We start from the raw sequence: 20382 nt of genomic DNA, 5'->3' as shown, positions 1-20382 counted from the left end.
GTTGGATGGTGACGGACACAGGGGCAGTCTTCTTGGCTTGTGTAACAGTGTTGGATGGTGACGGACACAGAGGCCATCTTCCTGACTGCCTGCATGCTCATGGTCTTCATTTAAGATGTGTTGCTCATTGTTCTTTTTTTATTCTTTTTAAAGTTGTTTTAATGTAATGGTTTTAGTTATTTAGACTTTCATAAAAGCGTGCATTGTATTTGGATAATATTTAACTCTTCCAGCACGACTCGCCTCACTTGGTTAAGCTGGCTCTGGCATAGCCTTTACTCCTGGGATAGGTTAGCTCTACTGCCAGACAAGTCGCTTCCCGCTGTCTTCCTGGGTGCTCAGGCTGCCTGCTCTACCTGGCCTCAGCGTTATTCCCTGCCCTCCTTGAGGTCTGTTGAGGGCTCATTCCACAGCAGTTTGGCCATTTTTCCTGGCTTCAGTGAGGTTTATACTGTGTAAACACAAGGCACCCTAATCACTGACTGTAGCTTCCACTTTCTGTCGCCACTCTCCTTTACAGAACCCTTCCCACATCTCGCAGGTGCCTTAAAATTCTATTCAAACTGCCCTGGGTCACAGTACTACCATTAAAGCTGTGGCTAAGCAAAACGCTGTGTCTGCGGTGGAGCCCATTTCAAATGTTTTCTGCTCCTAAGCTAGCATGGTCTTTGGATTTCCTATGTTCTAATCTTCAAAAACATCTGCTTCAAATATTTTTGCCCATGTTCTAGCTATTTATGACAAAGGACAACTCTGACCGTTGTGACCACAATGGCACTGGAAACAAGGACCCACCCCCTAAAGGTCTTGTCTGTACATTCTGCACATTACTGACTGGTACAGCCCCTGGAGCCCTCATCTGTGCGTGGGGCACATCACTGGTACAATCTCGGGTCAGGAATGAGAGAGGTTCTCCGTTTATGACATCCTCAGGATGCTATGTTTACTTGGTCCTAGGGGTCAAATCCAAGGTCTTGGACTGCTAGGCAAGTGCTCTTCCACTGAGCTGTTTCAGCCTAAATCTTGTCATTAAGAGGTGTTTAAGAGCTAATACCAGATGGGCATGAGGAGCATAACTTAACCAGCTGGAAGAAACAGAGGGTGCAAGGCAATGTTGCAGAGGTAGGGGGCGCTACAAGAAATTCTGGCTGGGCTGTTGTGAATTAACCAAGTGTTTGCAGTTCTGGAAATATCAGAACCTCTTCATTTTGAAACATACTTTAGTCTCCCCATAATGGAGTAAACAAAGCAGAGACTGCCAAGCACAATGCAGTTTCTCACAGAATCCCACCCTTGACAACTGGTGCTCAGGATTCAAGAACCACAAGATCTGTTACTCTAAATCAAGAAAAGAAATACACTCTTGATTCATAGTAATACAGGTTTCTGCAGGCAGAGGAGGCGTGATAATAGTGTTTTACAATTAGATTATGATTGACAGTTTTATAAATATGCTAAGTATACCATCGAGCTCTATATTTTAACAAGTGAGCTTTACGGGGTGTGAACTGTATCTTGGTAACAATTTTTTCTTTAAAAAAAAAAAAGACCAACCCTGTATTTGAAGTAATTGCTGTGAATTTTATCTCATTACTTTACCACAACTTTACACAATAATTGTATCTTCTTCAGTGTCTGCATCACTGTTAGAGCAATGGGATGCAAAATATCTAATTCCTAGCACTGACTGTGGCAGGTGAATTGTAGTCTGAAAAGGCTGGGTGCAGAGCCAACAGAAAATCAGGACCATTTGACAGGAAGTGATGGAAAGGTAATTTTCAACGTGTTCGCTGAAGCCTGCCCTGGTGACGGAGCGTGCAGCATCAAGTTCTGCTTGGGTTTTGTTGTTTGTTTTGTTTGTTCGTTTGGCATCTACACCTTATACACTGGATGAGAGGTCCATTGCTAGAAAGGTGATTATTGTTAGTAATTAAAATTAAGCTGCAAGTTTTAGGGAAAGGGGCCCCATCTCTGAGTGAGGAAGCTTAAATGAGGCCCTGTTTGTACCTGACTTTAGACTGGCTTTAGACAATTATTTACATAATTGTCTGGTCAATGATTCTGGTCAAGGCGCTGTGTACCAGTTTCTCAGGAGACTGAGACGGGAAAATGGCTTGATCCAGAAATTCAGGGCCAGCAGGAACAACATACTGAGATTCCATCTCCAAAAGTCCCCAAATCTAGCCAGCTGTGGTGGTGCACGTTTGTAGTCATCAGATACAAGAGGCTTGGGGAGGAAGGTTCTGAGAGTCTGAGGCCAGCCCAGCCTATGCAGAAAGACCCTGTTTAAAATAACACTAATAATAGTAATAATAATAATAATAACAATAATAATAATAATAACAAAACAATGCTGTGGCTCTGTCTTTCTCTGCTTTTGTCTGTGAGGACGTGAAATGGCTGACAGCGCTTGCTAAGAGAAGATCACACAATACAAAAGGGACCTTGGCATCTCCCTCTCCAGGACACCTCCGTTCTCTACTCTGTTGAATAAAGAGTTCTACTCCGGGATCCCCAGAGTCCTGCCCAGTGTTAAGAGTGCATTTCCAAGTCATGCCACACTCTGTCAATGTAAACGCTTTCTAAATATATAATACCCGCAACAGCCAACAGTCTTCGAGACAAAGCACAAAGCCCTAACTGCTAACCTGACTCCTAGGAGCTCTCTCTCTGACTTCATGCCTCACGCCCTTAGATCTGACGGCTTGTGTGTGGTCCATTGAGCAACAGTTCCTGGAAACCGCCTCACACTCGTGACTGATGAGGCAAAGCTCTCTCGGCTGTGTCAACTCTTGCATCTGTGGCTGAAGCAGGTTGTTTCCTGATCCCTCCAGGACATGAGAGTTTAGGTTAGGGTAGATTTCTCAGGCGTTACAACTCCAAGTTAATACTTGTAGTCTTTTAAATGTTTTCTCACAATTATTTATTCTGTTTGTGTGTGCACTCACATGCATGCACATAACAAGCCTGTGTGTGGAGGTCAGAGGGAAACATTCAGGGATCCCTCACGCCCTTTTACCACGTGTAGCCTAAAGCTTGGTAGCAAGTGCCTTTTACTGCCAAACTGACTTGCCAGCACTCATAGTTTGAACTGTATTACTACTATTACACACAAAGACACCAAACGAAACTCTAATAATTATTACTTTTATTTCTGGGGAAGGATCTCACATCGCTGCTGAAGAACATGAATTTTCAGGTTGCAAGCTTAGTGTGTAACTGCGCCAGCACTGATCAGCTGAGGATGTTTACACCAAAGACGTAAGCTCTCTGACGCTCAGTCCATGTCTTTATAAATGTCTCACCAAGAAGACGATCTTACTCAGAAGAAATGTCTCATACAGTAACTATTGCTGAAGTACAGCTCAAAAACCAATCCGAGCTATGGTGTGGATTGTGAACTAGGCCCATATTCTCATGAGGGTAAGGTGGCTGGGTCTCCAGGCTATGGCGCTATTAGGAAGGGGTGGGACTAGAGTCCAGCTGGAGGGCGTTAGGTCACTGGGGGCTTGCTCTTCAAGGGACCTGAGCCCCTTGACTCCCCTGTTCTCTCTTTGCTCCTTTGCCCATGAGGAGAATAGCTGCACTTCAGTGCACACTCGCTCCCTCAATGTCCTCCCTTGCCACAGGCCTAAAAGCAAAAGAACCATTCAGTCATGGACTGAAGCCTCTGACACCGTGGACCCGACTGATAAGCACAGTCTATCGTCTGTACTGACATTCATTGTTCATTTCAGGCTGTTATCAACCCAATAATTCAAGTAGGGCATTACTATCTCAAAGATTCACTAGATAGAAAATATTCAACAGTAATCAAATTATTTAACTGAACTTTGTATCCATTTATTTACTTGTTGATTTATTTATTCTTGGTTTAATGAGATGGAGTATTGCTATGTAGCCTAGACTTATATTCTCAATCCTTGTGCTTCCTGAGTGATGGTATCACAGGTGTGCATGGCCACGCCTCCTACATCTATCGTGACTTTTCTAGTAATATGTTGAGACCATCTAACTTGCAGAATATGATCTAAAAGGAGAAATCAAACCATCCAGAATATGAAGAGCTGGTTATGCTTCCTTTGGATAATTCCATATCACTTAAATATTCTAAATAATGATTATTGACATAAACCAGGTCCTGTACATTGTATCAAGGCTATGGCGTGGGAAGATGGCTTCACTGATTGTTGAAAAGGAGAAGGCAGAACTGAACCTTTGGTTCTCTTCCCAGACAAAAGTCTTTGTCACTGATTTGAATGCAACCTTCGTCACTAACTACAAAATTAATTCACAAAAGTGATGTTAGAGCATTCTGTCCAAGTGTTATAAACACTTGTTTTGTAACCTTTTGCTTATGAACTCCTCAAGATTAGAGTGGACAACCACTGATTAGGACCTTTTTAGTCCATCTACAAAGTTAGGTGTCAGATCCGTGTGGTGTCTAACATAACCCCAGGCCCACTGTGGACAGAGCAGACTGCTCTCCACCATAGCTGCCTTCCACAATATGGCTGCACATGCAAAGGTCTCGAAACAGACTTGAGCATTTAATTGGAGTGTCCCTTAGTTCTAAATGTGTCTTTCATGGTCAGCCCCAGCATAACACTATGCCCTAAGCACTCAAGATTACATTTAATTAGAACAGACAGACCATGCTTATTGAGAGGGTAATTGAGCATTAGTCCTCTCTGAGAATCTGATGTTAGCTGTGCATTGTGCTGATGAGTCTACCTCCTCTCACAGGTTCCACTGCTATACTCTAGCACACAGCCATAACTTAAAAAGCCAGACATGCATTGATATTGTGCAAGCATTCAAAGATTTTACTTGGGAGTTTTATTCAAACATCATTAGTTTGGATGACAATTTGAGAGCACCGAGACCTTGAGATGGAGTGTTCCTAAACTCTCTGGTATGTTCAGGTACAGGTGACGTTATTCATTGCGCTTTCCTAGGGGACAGAAGATGGAAATATTTCAGTAGAGCTGATCAAACTGACACATAGAAATATTAACTAAGTGCTGACCACATGTGACAATTCTGGCAAGTGTGGAAACAGACCTTCATTATACAGACACTGGTTATAGATATGTTATGCATACTGGGTCTCTCTATATGGAATTTGCAATTATATATTCAGAGATATGAAAAGAGAAGGAAATGCAGTTTGTAATCTGAAGCTCTTATTCAAGTAATTTAAGGCTCTACATTGAAGCATTTTTGCAATCTTACATACGGGCTGGTTTTTAAATAAGTATACTAACGTACACAAATGTAATACTGCATGGTTTTCAAAGAATGGATGAACTCATATGGTGTTCAGTTCTCCTGGGAAGCCTTCTAAGAGTTACTGTCCACCACAGAAGGAATCAAGTCATAGTGAAATGACTTGCCCAAAGTTCTGATTTACAGAGAAAAAACCTTGGAGTCTGGAGTTCTTCTCCGGTAACTACACATGAGCTGCTACTATTGAACCTTCGTCCACCTATTGACTAGTGTCATTATAAGAAGCTATAGGCTCATTCTTAATCCCGCCATTTCAGAAAAATAATAAAATTTCTATGAATTAAAAAAAAAATCCAACCTTCCTTTGAGAAAGAAAAATGTTGTGTCTTGAGAGTGAGGAGAGCACTCTGTTTTCCTCAGTGCAGTTTGCATCTTGAACTACTTGGACTGTTACACTGCATCAGAGGTTACCAGAGATAGCTTCCTTCCTTCCTTCCTTCCTTCCTTCCTTCCTTCCTTCCTTCCTTCCTTCCTTCCTTTCCTTCTTTCCTTCCTTCCTTCCTTCCTTCCTTCCTTCCTTCCTTCCTTTCCTTCTTTCCTTCTTTCCTTCTTTCCTTCTTTCCTTCCTTCCTTCCTTCCTTCCTTCCTTCCTTCCTTCCTTCCTTCCTTCCTTCCTTCCTTCCTTCCTTCTCTTTCTTTCTTTCTTTCTTTCTTTCTTTCTTTCTTTCTTTCTTTCTTTCTTTCTTTCTTTCTTTCTTTCTTTCTTTCTTTCTTTCTTTCTTTCTTTCTTTCTTTTCATTGTGGTACTGGTAGAGTTTGGGATAAGAGTCAGTGCCTGGCTTCCCTCCCCCCTTTAGAAGAGGGAAGGGTGACCAGGAGAGCATTCCTGGGGGGAGGAGGAAGGACTGAAAAAGGTGGCAGGGGAAGGGAGGGGAGGGGAGGGAGGGGAGGGAGGGAAGGGGAGGGGAGGAAGGGAGGGGAGGGAGGGGAGGGGAGAGGAGGAAGGGAGGGGAGGGAGGGAAGGGGAGGGATGATAAAGTGTCATTCAGCGACTGAGGGCTAATCCCAGGGCTGCACACTTTCCAGCTTTCTCTGAGTAGGTAAGTCAGTGTACGAATCTGTTTCCTGGACTCAGAGGGACAGTGCGCCTTACCTCACAGGATTAGTGTGAGGACCACATCAATAACACCATGGGCTCGCCCTTGCTTGCCCTCATCCTACCCTGAGAACCACCTTGGCCCTTCAGCCTCACACCCCTCTAACTGAGAACTTTCTTCTCTCCTGCTGTGATAAACCCAGAGGAGGGCCACCTTCCTTCAGGTCAGTGTTGAAACCCTGATTGCACAGCTCCGCGCTTGCTTTAGTTCACGTGTGAGTGGGAGATCAGGGAACACACTATTTTTTAAATTCTTTTTAGAGTTTCAACTTCTCAACCCATACGGGTTTCAAATTCTTACAAAGATATGGTTATCTGTGAATGTTTCCTTTCAAGTCTTGTAAGAGAAAAGAAGCAGGCTCCTTCTGGCTTCAGGGCAGGCACAGGGTGCTTTTCTGGTAGGTTCAGGAGTCAAGGAATCACCAGAATCACCAGAGAACTTACCACCACCATTTTCCCGTCCACCAGCCTCCTGTGGGATTGTGGCTTCCTTGCCATCCCAGTCGTGGACTTGAACCTAGGAGTCGTTATCTAAGATTACTGTGCTCTGTAAAACAGAACCAGAGTTAGGTCAGCACATACCAACCCTGATGTTAAAAAGATGGTATTTACAACTTTTTTGTTTGTTTCAAAACCTTCCCCACAGCACTTCTGTGGGATGGTTGTTCTGCTGAGAGTAAGATTTAAATAACAAAAGTAAGTTAAGAGGGGAACTTTATCTTTCACAGTCTAGAGACTTCTCACCCTTAAGCATCGCATGAGTCTGTTTCACAACAAGAGACCAGCTCACATCCCAGTGAGACCTCAGGGAGAAAAGGCCCCTTGCGTTCTTCCCGAGGTGGCTTTGTCTGTGCAGACTGCTCTTGCTTCTTTAGCGTCTCTTGACAATTTTATCAGATATCTGAGATGCCTTTATTAATTGTTTCAGTCAAAATTCTTCCTATTTACATGCACCAGCATTTCAAGTTTCATGTTCATTAAAACTCTCTCAAAAGGATGTAATAATCCCTCTTATCTTAAGGGTAAGAATATTACCCTTAGCAGAGATCAACTGAGGGTATTAACTCAAAACAAAACAAACACAAAGAATTTGTTGATAGACTCTGATCTAGCAGTCACGGGGCACTGGGACCCAGAGGGTAAGCTCCTTTGTTGAGATGATCAATCTACAAAGGGAAACTGGTGACACAATTAATAAAATGCAGGGGGAGCACATAGTATAAATAAATGCTGCATTTCAATCGGAGGCATGAGGTAAAAGGAAAACTGTGTGTGTCACATTATGACTGTGAATGCAGAGTCTGGAGTCTCTTTACCTTGTTCACCGAGGAGACCACGCTTGGAACGGTGCAAGAACAGGTATTTAAACCTCCTTTGGCCTGGGTCCCTGGAGATTACAAGCTACAGACATCCCCACCTCTGTGTGTGTGTGTGTGTGTGTATGCATGTGTGTGTGTGTGTATGCATGTGTGTGTGTGTGTTCTTTCTGTCTCTATCTGTCTGTCTGTCTGTCTCTCTCTCTCACACACACACACACACAGACATACACATACAAACACACAACCTCATCTTCACCCCAACACTTCTTATATATTCTGAGTTACAATATATATTACATATATATTACAATATATTACATATATTACTACATATACATGTATAATATGTATGTGTGTGTGTGTATATATATATATATATATATATGTATATATATATATTCTCATTTGTTACAGGGTCATTGGTATCAGCTAATACAAATCGTGTTCATTGTGTGGGAAGCCCTGTATAGAATAACAGGGAGCACTTCCATTTCTGAGATGGCTGAATACCAGTTTAGGTAGATTGCTCTCCAAATGTGGTCCACTCAGCATCAGCACCAGACACAGTGTTTCTCGGGCATTTTCAGGTGCCCACCAAAGAATTTTATTCTCCCATACAGGGGCAAATGTACTGGCCGACTTCACAGGACCTTGAGCCAGCTGGGAGGAATCGTAAGGAGGAATTATCTTGATCAGGCTGACCTGTTGTAAAGTCTGGAGGTGGCCCTGGTGGGTAACTGAGGTCAGGTCGGAAGCCCAGCCTCCTGTCACCCCGTGTATGATACCATTCTCTGTGCCGAGAATTACCTGGGTGCAGCGAGGCTGGACAGTGTACGGAGAGGAAAACCTACTGCAGAAGAAAGCAGGCAGGCGTGTGTTTGCTTTCTCTCTGCTCTTGACTGTGGCTGTTAGTATTTAGGCAAAAGTTTATCTGGGAGACTCTTGAAATGTATGTTGGTTGTTGCATCCTAACACAATATCTCTAATTAACATCCATATGCAAGGCCTCTGAAGATCTGCTGTAGGCCTCACCTTGCTTTCTCGGCCACCTGGTGTGATTTCCTCAAACTCCTCTCCCAGCTTGAAGGAAATATCCTTGTTTTTAAAGATGCTTTTGGTTTTGATGGTGATCAGATCCCCATCTGTGCTGATGGTCACGGTGGGCTTTGCCAGACAGCCCAGTTTCCGGCTGGCTCTTCCCACTCCTGGGAGGAAGGTAATGGACAAATAGTTACCTCTGTTGTTGATTTCAAGGACTCCTTCTAGTTGCCCAATTCTTTGCCAAGGAGGAGGGTTCTGCAGTAGGCAGGCTTCATGCTGTATGAATTCAAAATCTATTTTTCTTGTATTTGCTTATTTGTGTGTGGTGTGTGTATACATATGTTTGGGTTGTATTCATTTATTTGTGTGATGTGTGTGTATGTGTGTTTGGGTTGTTTGCTCAACATTACACTTTTTAATGTTATTTTATTATTTAAAAATTGAAAATAAATAAAAACATTATACACTAAAACTTACCAGACACAAAGTTTTATACAACTCAGTACTACATATTTTATTACAGCAAAATACTCATAAGAAAAATTTAGCATTAAATGTGCAATAATTGGCATTATATGCATTATAATGTTGTAGAGCCAACTCTCTATAGATAGGATCTTAAGCATATAATTAGTTCATTGAATATATTGGCACTCACCTTTCCTTTCTTCCTATATTTATGTCTTAAAGATTTTAATGCCGGTACATAAAGATATTTTTCTGCATGTGCATCATCTTCTTTGAAATGCATATACCAAAGTTCATTTTTTTCTATCCCCATCTAGGACTGATACATTTCTATTTTTGTTGCTACAAATAAAGGTTCAGTGAACTGCCGTGTGCATACAGTTTTTGGTAGTCCACATGGGAATGCTTTCAATAGAAATAGAATTCCATGGGCAACAATATCTAAGGCACAGTCTAGCAGATGACTTGGGGGAATATTGTAATGCATTTCTCCTATTTCCTGTTGGTATATAAGCACAGCATATATCTGGTTGGATAATAGCTTCTGAATTATTCATGTCCTCATTCTCAGACCCTGTGGATATTGCCTTACCTGCTGAAGGAACTCAGAAGGTGTGCAGCACAGAGATTATGCTGAAATCATGGTATGGGTATGCCCATAAGAGAATGAAGGCATTGGCGAGATGGCTCAGAGGGGGAAAGAAAAGCTTTGTGACCTAAATCCAACACCAGAACACACACAACATGGAAGGAAAAACATCAAGATTCCACAGATATGTTCTCTGACGTCTACACAACACCATGACACACACACACACACACACACACACACACACGTGTTCACATATAACAGTGACTAATAATAAAAACAATTTTTAAAGGAAAGAGATATTAGACTATAGAAGGAAAAGGGGCAGAGAGAACATGGCGGCAAGGGTCCTGCTGGGTTCACACTCCAAGGAAAGTCAGCAGCCAGCAGAGGTGAGAAAACAAAAGTCCCTAAACATTAGAGCCAGTGTCTACAAAAACAGTTACTATTTTAAAGTATGCCTTTATTATAAGTTATTTACTAAAGTAGTTTTCTGTTTAATACATGGTATATATGTATTTAGTTTCTATGGGTCCATGGAGATTATACCAATCTCAATCTAGTTTATACAGAACTGTTTTCTGGTGGTGAATCAACAATATTTTTTGTATGTGAAATTAGAGGGACCAGATGACTCTTATGTCACACACGCACACACACACACACACATACACACACACACACATATCATATGTCACCAAAGTATCCTTCATGCTGGATATAATGTATGCATAAACATAGCTCATGCTGTGTATAACATACACGTAAACATGGCTTACCCAATTCCTTCATGTTGTTTTCAAAATTTTCACAAGAAACAGATTTCCATGTTCCTTGAAGCTGGTCCACCATTGTGTCTCAATGAAAACTGCTTCATATGGATGTGTGCACTGGCATTCCCTGAAATGGGTTTGGAACATGTTTTTAATACAACTCTGAATACAGAAAACAGTAAGAAGACCAGGAGGAAATTTATCTTATACCACAGACTCCGGTACCCGGGTCTTCGTCTTCCCAGAGGTGATTTGTGAAAAGCCACCAGGCTGGCTGAGTGGTGGTTTTATATTCCTTTATGTTTTTCTTGATACTTTAAAATACCGAGAGTATGCATACATAATATCTAACAATTGTAGTCTGGGGCCAGGGAGTGGTAGCAAATATCTTCAGATCTTTAGTCCCAGCACTTGGGAAGCACAGACAGGAGGATCTCTGAGTTTCAGAACCCTGTCTTGAAAAACCTCCACCATGAAAAATAAATAAACAAATAAAATAAAAAATAAAAAAGGTAGTCCGGGGGTCAGAACCGCCACTGCACTCGGCTGAGCACAGACTAACAACTGTGATAGGAAGGAGACTGTTTTCCGGGCGTGGTCCACTCTCACCAGCTGGTCTCGCTCAGACAGCACCAGACCCTCTTAGTAAGCTCCTTGGTTTAGACTGACTTCTCTTCTGTTCAGCCCTGACTGTAACGCTCTACTACCTACCTACAAGGACTTTCACTGGCTCAAAACTTGTGACCAGAAGTAGGACGGGAAACACAGCAATGAGAGAGCAGGACTCCAAACAGCAGCCTGAAGGGCAAACTCATCCTTTCTCTGTGGATGTCCCCGTGGGTTCTAAGCAGTGCTTGTTGCCTAACGCTGCTGTATCGGCATCAAGAAAGGTTGGTGTTACAAAATCCCTTAAGACAGGAAAGGAGGCACAGCGTCTGTCATTCCCATTAGAATGTTCAGTTTCCCTCATCAACTGGGAAGATAATTAACCAGGTCAACTTTTTTTCTGACAATTATTCAACAAACGTAAATGGTGCAACTGGTGTTATATGACTAAAAAGACCAAGGTACTTTATATATACTACTGACTAAATATCCTAGCTATCGCAGTAAAGAGAAAATATTTTGGTTAGTTCTTCTTTCTAAAGCTAGGCAACCTGATATGGTTTATTTATGTTACTGTATAAATATTGTAAATTTATGACCATTCCATACAGTAGCCATGAGTATGAAACGACCTGGTGGTTCTCAAATGGAAGGCATTAAAATCCCCATGAAGAAGATGCTATGTCCCATGATAGGTTCATATCGTCCCCCCACCCTAAGGACACAGCTCCTCGTGTGCTGGAACCTCCCTGAACAAGACACCACAGGGCAATGGTGCTGCTCTGTGGCTCACGACCTGGGCTTCAGAGTTCAGGCTAGCTTCTGTCTCCCACATTCTGAATTGCACATCTTACCAATGCCTTCAGCATGTTAGCCTCTCCTTGCTCGTCCCTTCTGATGTATAAGGTGAAGTGTGTGTGTGTGTGTGTGTGTGGTGTGTATCAGATGTCTACATATTTCCATCTCACCTGGCTATATCACAACAGCAGAGGTTAACATAGCCCTGGAAAAAAGGTTCAGATACATACTGTCTGCTCCATGGAAATGCAGATTGTGATTATCTTTTCCAATCTTTCTTGGTTGGGACACAGAATGACTAATCACTGTCTGCAACTAAGCAGTAAGGAAGTGTTAATCTGTGCTAGGAAAATAAATAGCCATTAAGCACAGCCAGCCATAGTTTTGGTGTAATCAGAGTTTGCAGAAGCCTCTGGTCACCCTCCAGGATGTATGTGGTGTATGTGGCAAGCTAGCATAGTGGATTAAATAAGGTATTGCTGTACACTGCTTTCTAAGTTTTAGGCCAGCTACAGAGTAGCATGAATATCTGTCACTTGTCTCCATCACCATTGCTAAAGGCAATTTTATTTTTGGTTCTGCTGAGAATGAATCATGGGGCCTTAAATACAACAGGCAGACACACCACCATTGAGTCACACTCCAAATCCCCCCCCACAACATTATTTGATATACTATTATTGCCAGATCAGAAAAGGGGGTGAGGATGGGGAGATGCTGGAATGTGCCCCCTGTTGAGGGAATTATATTCTTGGTTTGGGGCAGTAAAGGGCTGCTGTCTGTTCCCACTTTCCTTCAGATTCTCTACATTCCCATTGTTATCAATGGGCCAAACTCCATGCAACTCTGGAAGAACAACGGAACCTTAGTGGCTCTGTGGTCTCTCCCATTGGTGCATTTCTTATTGCTTCATAAATGATGTAGCATCTGGACTCAGGGAACATACTCATTTGATTTTACACACACACACACACACACACACACACACTTTCTATAGAAAGATATAGACACTGTACAGATGTACATTAGAGCTTAAAACTACTACAAAGATGATTGCCATGCAAGATTTTCCAGCTTTTTGTCATACTGGGTTTCATTTAATCATTGTGAAGAATTGTAGGCTGGGGAAAGCACAATACGCACTGTATGCACTATATGCGCAATATGCACTGTATGCACTATATGCACAATATGCACTGTATGCACTATATGCACTATATGCACAATACGCACTGTATGCACTATATGCACTATATGCACAATACGCACTGTATGCACTTTATGCACAATATGCACTGTATGCACTATATGCACTATATGCACAATACACACTGTATGCACTATATGCACTATATGCACAATATGCACTGTATGCACTATATGCACAATACGCACTGTATGCACTATATGCACTATATGCACAATACGCACTGTATGCACTATATGCACTATATGCACAATATGCACTGTATGCACTATATGCACAATATGCACTGTATGCACTATATGCACTATATGCACTATATGCACAATACGCACTGTATGCACTATATGCACTATATGCACAATATGCACTGTATGCACTATATGCACAATACGCACTGTATGCACTATATGCACTATATGCACAATACGCACTGTATGCACTATATGCACAATACGCACTGTATGCACTATATGCACTATATGCACAATACGCACTGTATGCACTATATGCACAATACGCACTGTATGCACTATATGCACAATACGCACTGTAGTGTCTGTGGAATGAAAGAGCCCCACTCTGGTGTTTCTTTCACAGAGGGACTTGATGGAGGTGTGTAAAATTCTTATGGAAGAATTTGAAACTGTGCTAAAGTGACCCATGGTGTCATGTGGGTGGCTAGCAATGTAGCATGACTCTATAGGTATTTTATTGCCCAGTTTGTATTGAATTATTGGTTTGTAACACTCATAATATCAAACCATCTTATCAGTATAAAACATTCTTATATTTAACTTTTAGACTATATTTGAAACATGCGTTCAACAAAAAGTCACATTTGGATTCTTTCTTTTAAACATTTATGAGAGGGAATTAAGAGTAGAATATCAGTTCATTATATTCCAGAGGATGTAAGGCCCCCAAACAATATTCATTTTCAGATGCAATAAATAACGTCAAAACTGTAGAGGGGCAGGGAGGAGAAAGAATTAGAGAAAAATATCATTTTCTTCCTCTTGCTTGGAGTAGATGTCTATTTACTAAGACAGAGATCCTGTGTACTACCTGTAAGGTCTGTCAGCATTCAGTGGTATTTGGAAAATTATGATTATTTATTCTACATCAGATTTCTACATTTTCACTGCCATTTCTATAAAAATGCAATTTAATAATTGGGGGAGTTAATTACATCATTTCCCTCTTCCTCTTTCCAAACTTTCCCATGTGCCCTCCCTCCATCTTTATTCGCTCATTACTGTTACAAATGTCTGTGTGCATGTTCCTAGATACACAAATTCACCCGGCTCGGTCGGTCTGTGTGATGCTGTGTGTGTGTGTGTGTGTGTGTGTGTGTGTGAGTGTTTTCAAGGCTGGCCTGTTGGCGCAGGATAACCAAAGCGTGTGCTCCTCCCCGGAGGACTGCGTGGGCTCCCTTCAGCATTCCTTACATGTCTATAATTTTTTGTGAAGGGTCGAGGCTCACGAGCATTCCCCCATCCATGTCAGCAAGTTTATTCACGCTGTGCTTGCTCAGGTCCTGTTTAAACAGTCATGGTGGTAAGACCAGACCAGCATGGGTGTAACTTCTGACAGTTCTGAGAACTCACAGCAAATCCTCTGGTCTTCCTGCTCTTACAGTCTCCCTTCCTTCTCTTCCCCCACCATGAGCCCTGAGCCTTAGGAGCCATGTGGTTTATTTATTAGTTGGGACTAGACTCCACAACTCTGCATTTTGGTTGGTTATGGGTTTCTACAATGATCTGCATCTGTTCGTTGCAAAGAGAAGTTTCTTGATGAGAGGTGAGGACGGCATTTAATCTGGGACTAGAGGGACAAATATTTAGAATGTAGTTGGGGATTGTGCTGGTTATATGTAAAGTGGCGTCTGTAAGTTCTCCTCCAGCGTTCACGACTTTACAACCCTGGGTGGTTGGCTAGGTTTCCAGCACCAGGCATGATTTTTCTCTGTCTGAATAAATCTGACTAGAGAGCTGTTGGTTACTGCCAAGGCATGAATGCCAGGAGTACCCTTCTGGCTACTGGTATGCATGCCAGTACTACGCCCTTCCGGGTACCGTGCCATGCTGCTTGCTACGTGTGCTTTGTAGGCGTCCTAACCAGGTAGGGTGTGAGTTACTTTCCTCCCTTGGGAGCATGCGCAGCACCCTCTGTTACCACGGAAGATCGTCTCCTTGGGGAGGAAGCTTTCACATCAGTTCCAGCTCAGAGGCCTATGTCTGATGTACATGGTGTCTTCAGAAAACCGTCCACATCTGGAGAAAACCCAGGGACATAGCAACAACTTGCCATGTTTGGGGAAACTTTGCACAACTTTAACAAACAACTCAAGGGGGGGGGGGGCTTCTCAAGCCTGGTATTAGGATTTTTGTTAAATGATCTGTGGTTCTCCTGGGAGCATTGTTAGCCCAGATTAAGTAGGTATTTTTAAGATGTTGGCAAACTGAACCACGGGAAAGCCACCCAATAAAATAAGGCTGTGGGTGCTGGTAAACTGCATTCGGCTGGGATTTCCTTCTGTCACAGGCTTCCAGCTAATTCAGGCTGAGGCTGGAACTGGCTGCCTGGTGCTGTGGGCCTCTAGGAAATCCCATGGCCCAGACCGCAGCTGTGGAGGCTTCCTGCTGTGATGAATAAAGCTCTGAGCCCCAGGCTGTGAGTCAGACTTGCTGGGTTCCCTGGCTTTGCTGCCCTGGTTCCCAGAGCAGAAGCCTCAGTGGGAACCCAGCTGCTGCCTACGCTCTCTCCACAGGCCATCACTTGGTGACTCTGCATCTGACCATTGTGTCATAGCAGTGGCTCTAGGGGTTCCCGGTGTGGCTTGCATTAATGAACCTGCCAACTCTCTAAGCCACCCTGTCTTCTTAATCACAATTTAGGGCTAGGCGTGGGAATGTTCATTATATTTCTAGAGTTTCTCCCAGATCCATCTCTAGTGTCTCTCTTGAGATGACTCAGGTCTAAGGCCTAGCAATTAAACGACTGCTCTAGACTACGGGTTATCAGGGTGTGAACGTGTCTAAGGGTTTTAAGGGTGTGCCCCTGGTGTTAATTGTCGATCACCTGGGAGACCCATCTCTGAGCATGGCCGTGGGGGTTATCCTAATGGGGTCACCCGTGTGGGAATCTGTCTGCTTACCTGGGCAGGGGATCCTGGGCTGCACGGCCTGAGTCACAGCAGCAGGCATCGAGCTCTCTGCCACTGGGCCTTGCTCTCACGACTGACCAGCTGAAATTAGAACTGTGTGCTAAAAGAAGCCTCTCTTCCTCAAGTGACATCAAATAAGATACTTTTGTCAGAGTATCTGACCCCACAGTAGGACAAATATTCAGGCACTGGTCTATAGGTCCAACAGCAGCATCTGCAAAGACAAAGACCCTACTATGGCCTGCTAAATCAGAAACTCTGGGGAAAGGGCCCCAAAACTGGTATTCTTAGCTAGTTCTCTTGGTAAATGCTGATGCATGCTGAAGTTTGAGATCCCATCCCCCATACTCAGACTCATTTACAGAGAGAAAACTAGTAACTTTAGAAACTGAGCAGACCTCCATCACCTGACCATGGGACACATACCTGGCACCGATCGATCTGATACACAGAGGTGCCATGGGAAACCCTGGGCCTCTGTGTTACCCGGAACCCAAACTGAGTCATAGTGTAACACCTACCTGACACATAAGAAAAATAGAGGGGATTTCCAGTGAGCCTCTGCAAAGTGCCAGCGTTGTAACAAGAAAATCTGAGAAATTGTCACAAAATGGAGGAAACCCAAAAGATGTCACCAGATGGGGTCTGTATGTGGCTGGGAGCTGTAAGTCTCAAATTGAGGCTGTTGGGTTTTGGTGGGGAAGCCGAAGTGAGATTTGGAAAGTGTTGGAGGTAAAGGGTGTTAGGAACCTATGCCCTTTCCCTTCCTTGGATGAATGTTCAGAAGATAGCAATATTAGCATCCCCCGAGGCAAGTGATCTGGCCTCATACTTTGAAAGGTCATCTGTCAGACACTTGCTCAAGTTTCGTGGCTTTTGCCTATTTGAGCTGCCTCCAACTTCCTCAAAAACAGAGAAAACAAACACACAGGCACTCACTAACATTATGACCAGAACCGCAGCAGAGTTAGTGTAAGGCTTAACTCCATGGTCTCTAAACCACGACAAGGCGGAAACTAGAGGGTGTATTTGGTTTTGGTTTTTCCCTTTGGTTTCAATGACTCCATTCAAAGCAGGGTCCTCATTTGGGACCTAGAATAGGAACCGATGTGAATGGAAAACAGCAGCAGCAGCGGTGGTGGTGGTGGTGGTGGTGGCGGCGGCGGCACAGCGGCGGTGGCACAGCGGAGGTGGCAGAGGAGGAGGAGGAGGAGGAGGATTTCAGAACTCTGCACTTGCTCATGTACATGCCCTGTGGCCTCTGCCATCTGACATAACCACACCAAAGCGTGAAAGGTTAGCAAGACAAGCTATTGCAGGAAGGCTGTCTGGGGACTCTACATTGTGTTTGCAAGTTCCCTTGTAAGTCTAAACTCATTCTAATATTTAAAAATCCCAAAAGCAACATGACAAAAATTAGAAATAAAATTGATATGTCTAATTCATTGATATAATTGATAGACAGCAATACTGGTGTCCCCCAAAAGCTGTTGGCACAGCAGGTAATAAGAACTGACCCCCAGTTTTCTAAGAATGTGCTGCCCATGAGTCACATATGATAGATGTTAAGTCCGCTCTTTACCATAAACCTGGAATTCAGCACAGCTCAACCTGTCAGCACTTGAAACCAGCATCCGTTTCGGTTACCAACCATCTCAGACCCCCTCAGTTCACCAGAATTCGGTGCGCCCCCTCTGGCTCCCATTTTAGCACACTAACCCCTCTGATGCAGCTCAAATTGTATCTTGTGTTTACAAGACATTTTCTTTTCTAAAATCCTAGAATTTGGGCACCATGCACCTGAAATCCCAGCAAGACAAAGGCAGAAGGTCCCAGGGTTCAAGACCTTCCCAAATTACCCTGTCAACCCCTATCAAAAATGGTAGAATGCGTGCCTAGAAAAAAAGACCAAGAGTTAATTCCCTACACCATGTGTCACGAGTCCTATTCTGTGACCACGTAACTACAAGACGCAATCTAAGGGAAGGAAGGGGTTATTAGTTCACAACTTAAAGATGCATGTAATCCCTGACAGCGAGGAAGGCGTGGCTGCAGGAGCATGAGACAGCAGTCAGGAGACCGGAGAGTGGACAGGAAGAGGGCCAAGCTGGTAAGCCAGAGACCTGCTCCCAACAGCCCACTTCCCACAGTGCACTCCAGGCCCTAAGGATTACACCACCCACCCGCAAACATCACCACCACCTGGGGACCAAGTGTTCCAACACACTCACCTCTTGGAGACTTTTCACATTTACACCATACCACCGTGCAAAACAGAACAACAGAAAATGAGACTCTTGCCTTGCCTCTGATCTTTAAGATGATATCTGTGTTTGAGACAATGCTACTGCTCAGTGCCCCAGACTTCTTTGTAACTTTCTTTTTTCAGATCCTACTTTTAATGATGGTTCTTACACACTTTAACCTCCCTTGGAGCCCACCACCCACCAGAAGTAGTGGAAAAGAAAGGATATGGGGGAAGTGGACCTGTTTAGAAAGGTTCCTTGAAGCAACTCCTGTCTGTGTTGTCTGGAAACCAGCAGTTCAGTTCACAAGTCAGCAGTGGCAGCTCGATCCACTCGCAAACACCTCATGAATGTACCAGCAGTCCAATTCAGTTGAATCAGGTTAGCAACAGTGGCGACAGGAGCTAGCAGAGACATCCCTGCCTCAGCCTTGGCTTGAGTCAGCAGGAGGAACCGGGATGGACACCAGAACTTTTTGGCTGTGCCTCTCTCAGGGAAGCAAAGATCAGTGAAGACGTGAGGCCCCCAAGTGTGGCCCAGCTCGCTGTCCCAGCAAGCCGAGTTCTGTCTGCATCACTCCACGGAGTCCTATCTACACCCTCCAAACACCACACGTCCTCCACGTGCCTTGCCTCCGCCCAAGTCCTTGGAATCCGGACAAATGGAGCTCAACCACACAACGTAAGGCAGGGCCGAGCAATACGTGTGTGTTGTTAGCAGAGTCCCTCATCATGTGTCCTTTCCCGTGCTTGCTTTAGCATAACATCCTATCTCCCGTGTCTGCTTCAGTGAAATGTTCCTTCAAGCGTCTGCCTTAGTTTTTCACCTGTGTCCACTTCAGGAAAACACTCCTCCCTGCACGAGGCTCCTTTCTGTGCCCCAGCACAACTGACTCTCCAAGAACGCTTACATTCCCACTTTACCCTGCCTCACAGAGAGCCAGCTATGATGGCTGGAGTGGGACCGGCTCCAGACATTCACGGTTTGGATGCTGGACCCACAGCTGGTGGAACTGTTTGGGACATTCATCACGTGTGGCCTGGTTGGAAGAGGTTTGTCACTGGCAGTGAAAGCCCACACCATTCTCAACTAGCTCTCTGCCTCTGGGCTGTGCATCAAGATGTAAACGTTCAGTTTCTGCTCAAGAGCCTTGCCTGCTTGCGTGCCGCCATGGTCTCTGTCATGACGATCAAGGACTCTGCTGCTCTGAAACTCTTGCCTCAATCCTGGTGTCTTATCACAACAACAGAAATAACTAAGACCCCAGCCTACCTGTCAGATACCACTGCCTACAAGTCTCTGGCATGCAGGACCGCTCAGGTCACAGTGAGTTCTACAGTGGGTTCTGCAGTGGGCCAGCAAGTGGTGAATCACACGTGTACCCTACCAGTATCTAGCCAGTGTGAACTTTATTTCTTTCAATCTTCTCTTTTGAAAACATTCTAATCTTGTTGCTGATAAACTGAAAAAGGATTTTTCTCACATTGTGGACAGTGTGTATAGAAACTTAACAGTTTTTATGACATTACTCAAAATATAGAAAACAAAAGTACAAAAAAATTAAGTAACAACAAAACACCAAGCTGGGTGTGGTGGGAGGAACCTTTAATCCTAGCATCTGATAGGCTGGAGCGTGGGATTCAGAGTTTAATACCAGCCTTGTTACATAAACCGAACAAAGGAAGGGAGGGAGGGAGGGAGGAAGGGAGGAAGGGAGGGAGGGGGGAGGGAGGGAGGGAGGAAAGAGGGAGGGAAGGAGGGAGGGAGAGAGGGAGAAAGAAAGG

General features: G+C 43.9%; 1 protein-coding gene across 1 annotated transcript; it reads right to left on the bottom strand.

The window, feature by feature from the left end:
* Positions 1-4903: 4903 nt before the first annotated feature.
* On the bottom strand, positions 4904-10698 carry Fabp12 (fatty acid binding protein 12). The gene is given in 5 exon segments (XM_052178799.1): positions 4904-4954; positions 6830-6862; positions 6864-6932; positions 8737-8909; positions 10582-10698. Coding segments are annotated over 5 exon segments (399 nt in total). The 5' UTR covers positions 10655-10698.
* Between the last annotated feature and the right edge of the window lie 9684 nt (positions 10699-20382).

Source organism: Apodemus sylvaticus, chromosome 4 (assembly GCF_947179515.1).
Source record: "Apodemus sylvaticus chromosome 4, mApoSyl1.1, whole genome shotgun sequence".
Lineage (NCBI taxonomy): Eukaryota > Metazoa > Chordata > Mammalia > Rodentia > Muridae > Apodemus > Apodemus sylvaticus.
Note: the sequence above shows the minus strand (reverse complement) of the source record. Positions and strands in the feature narration are given on the sequence as shown.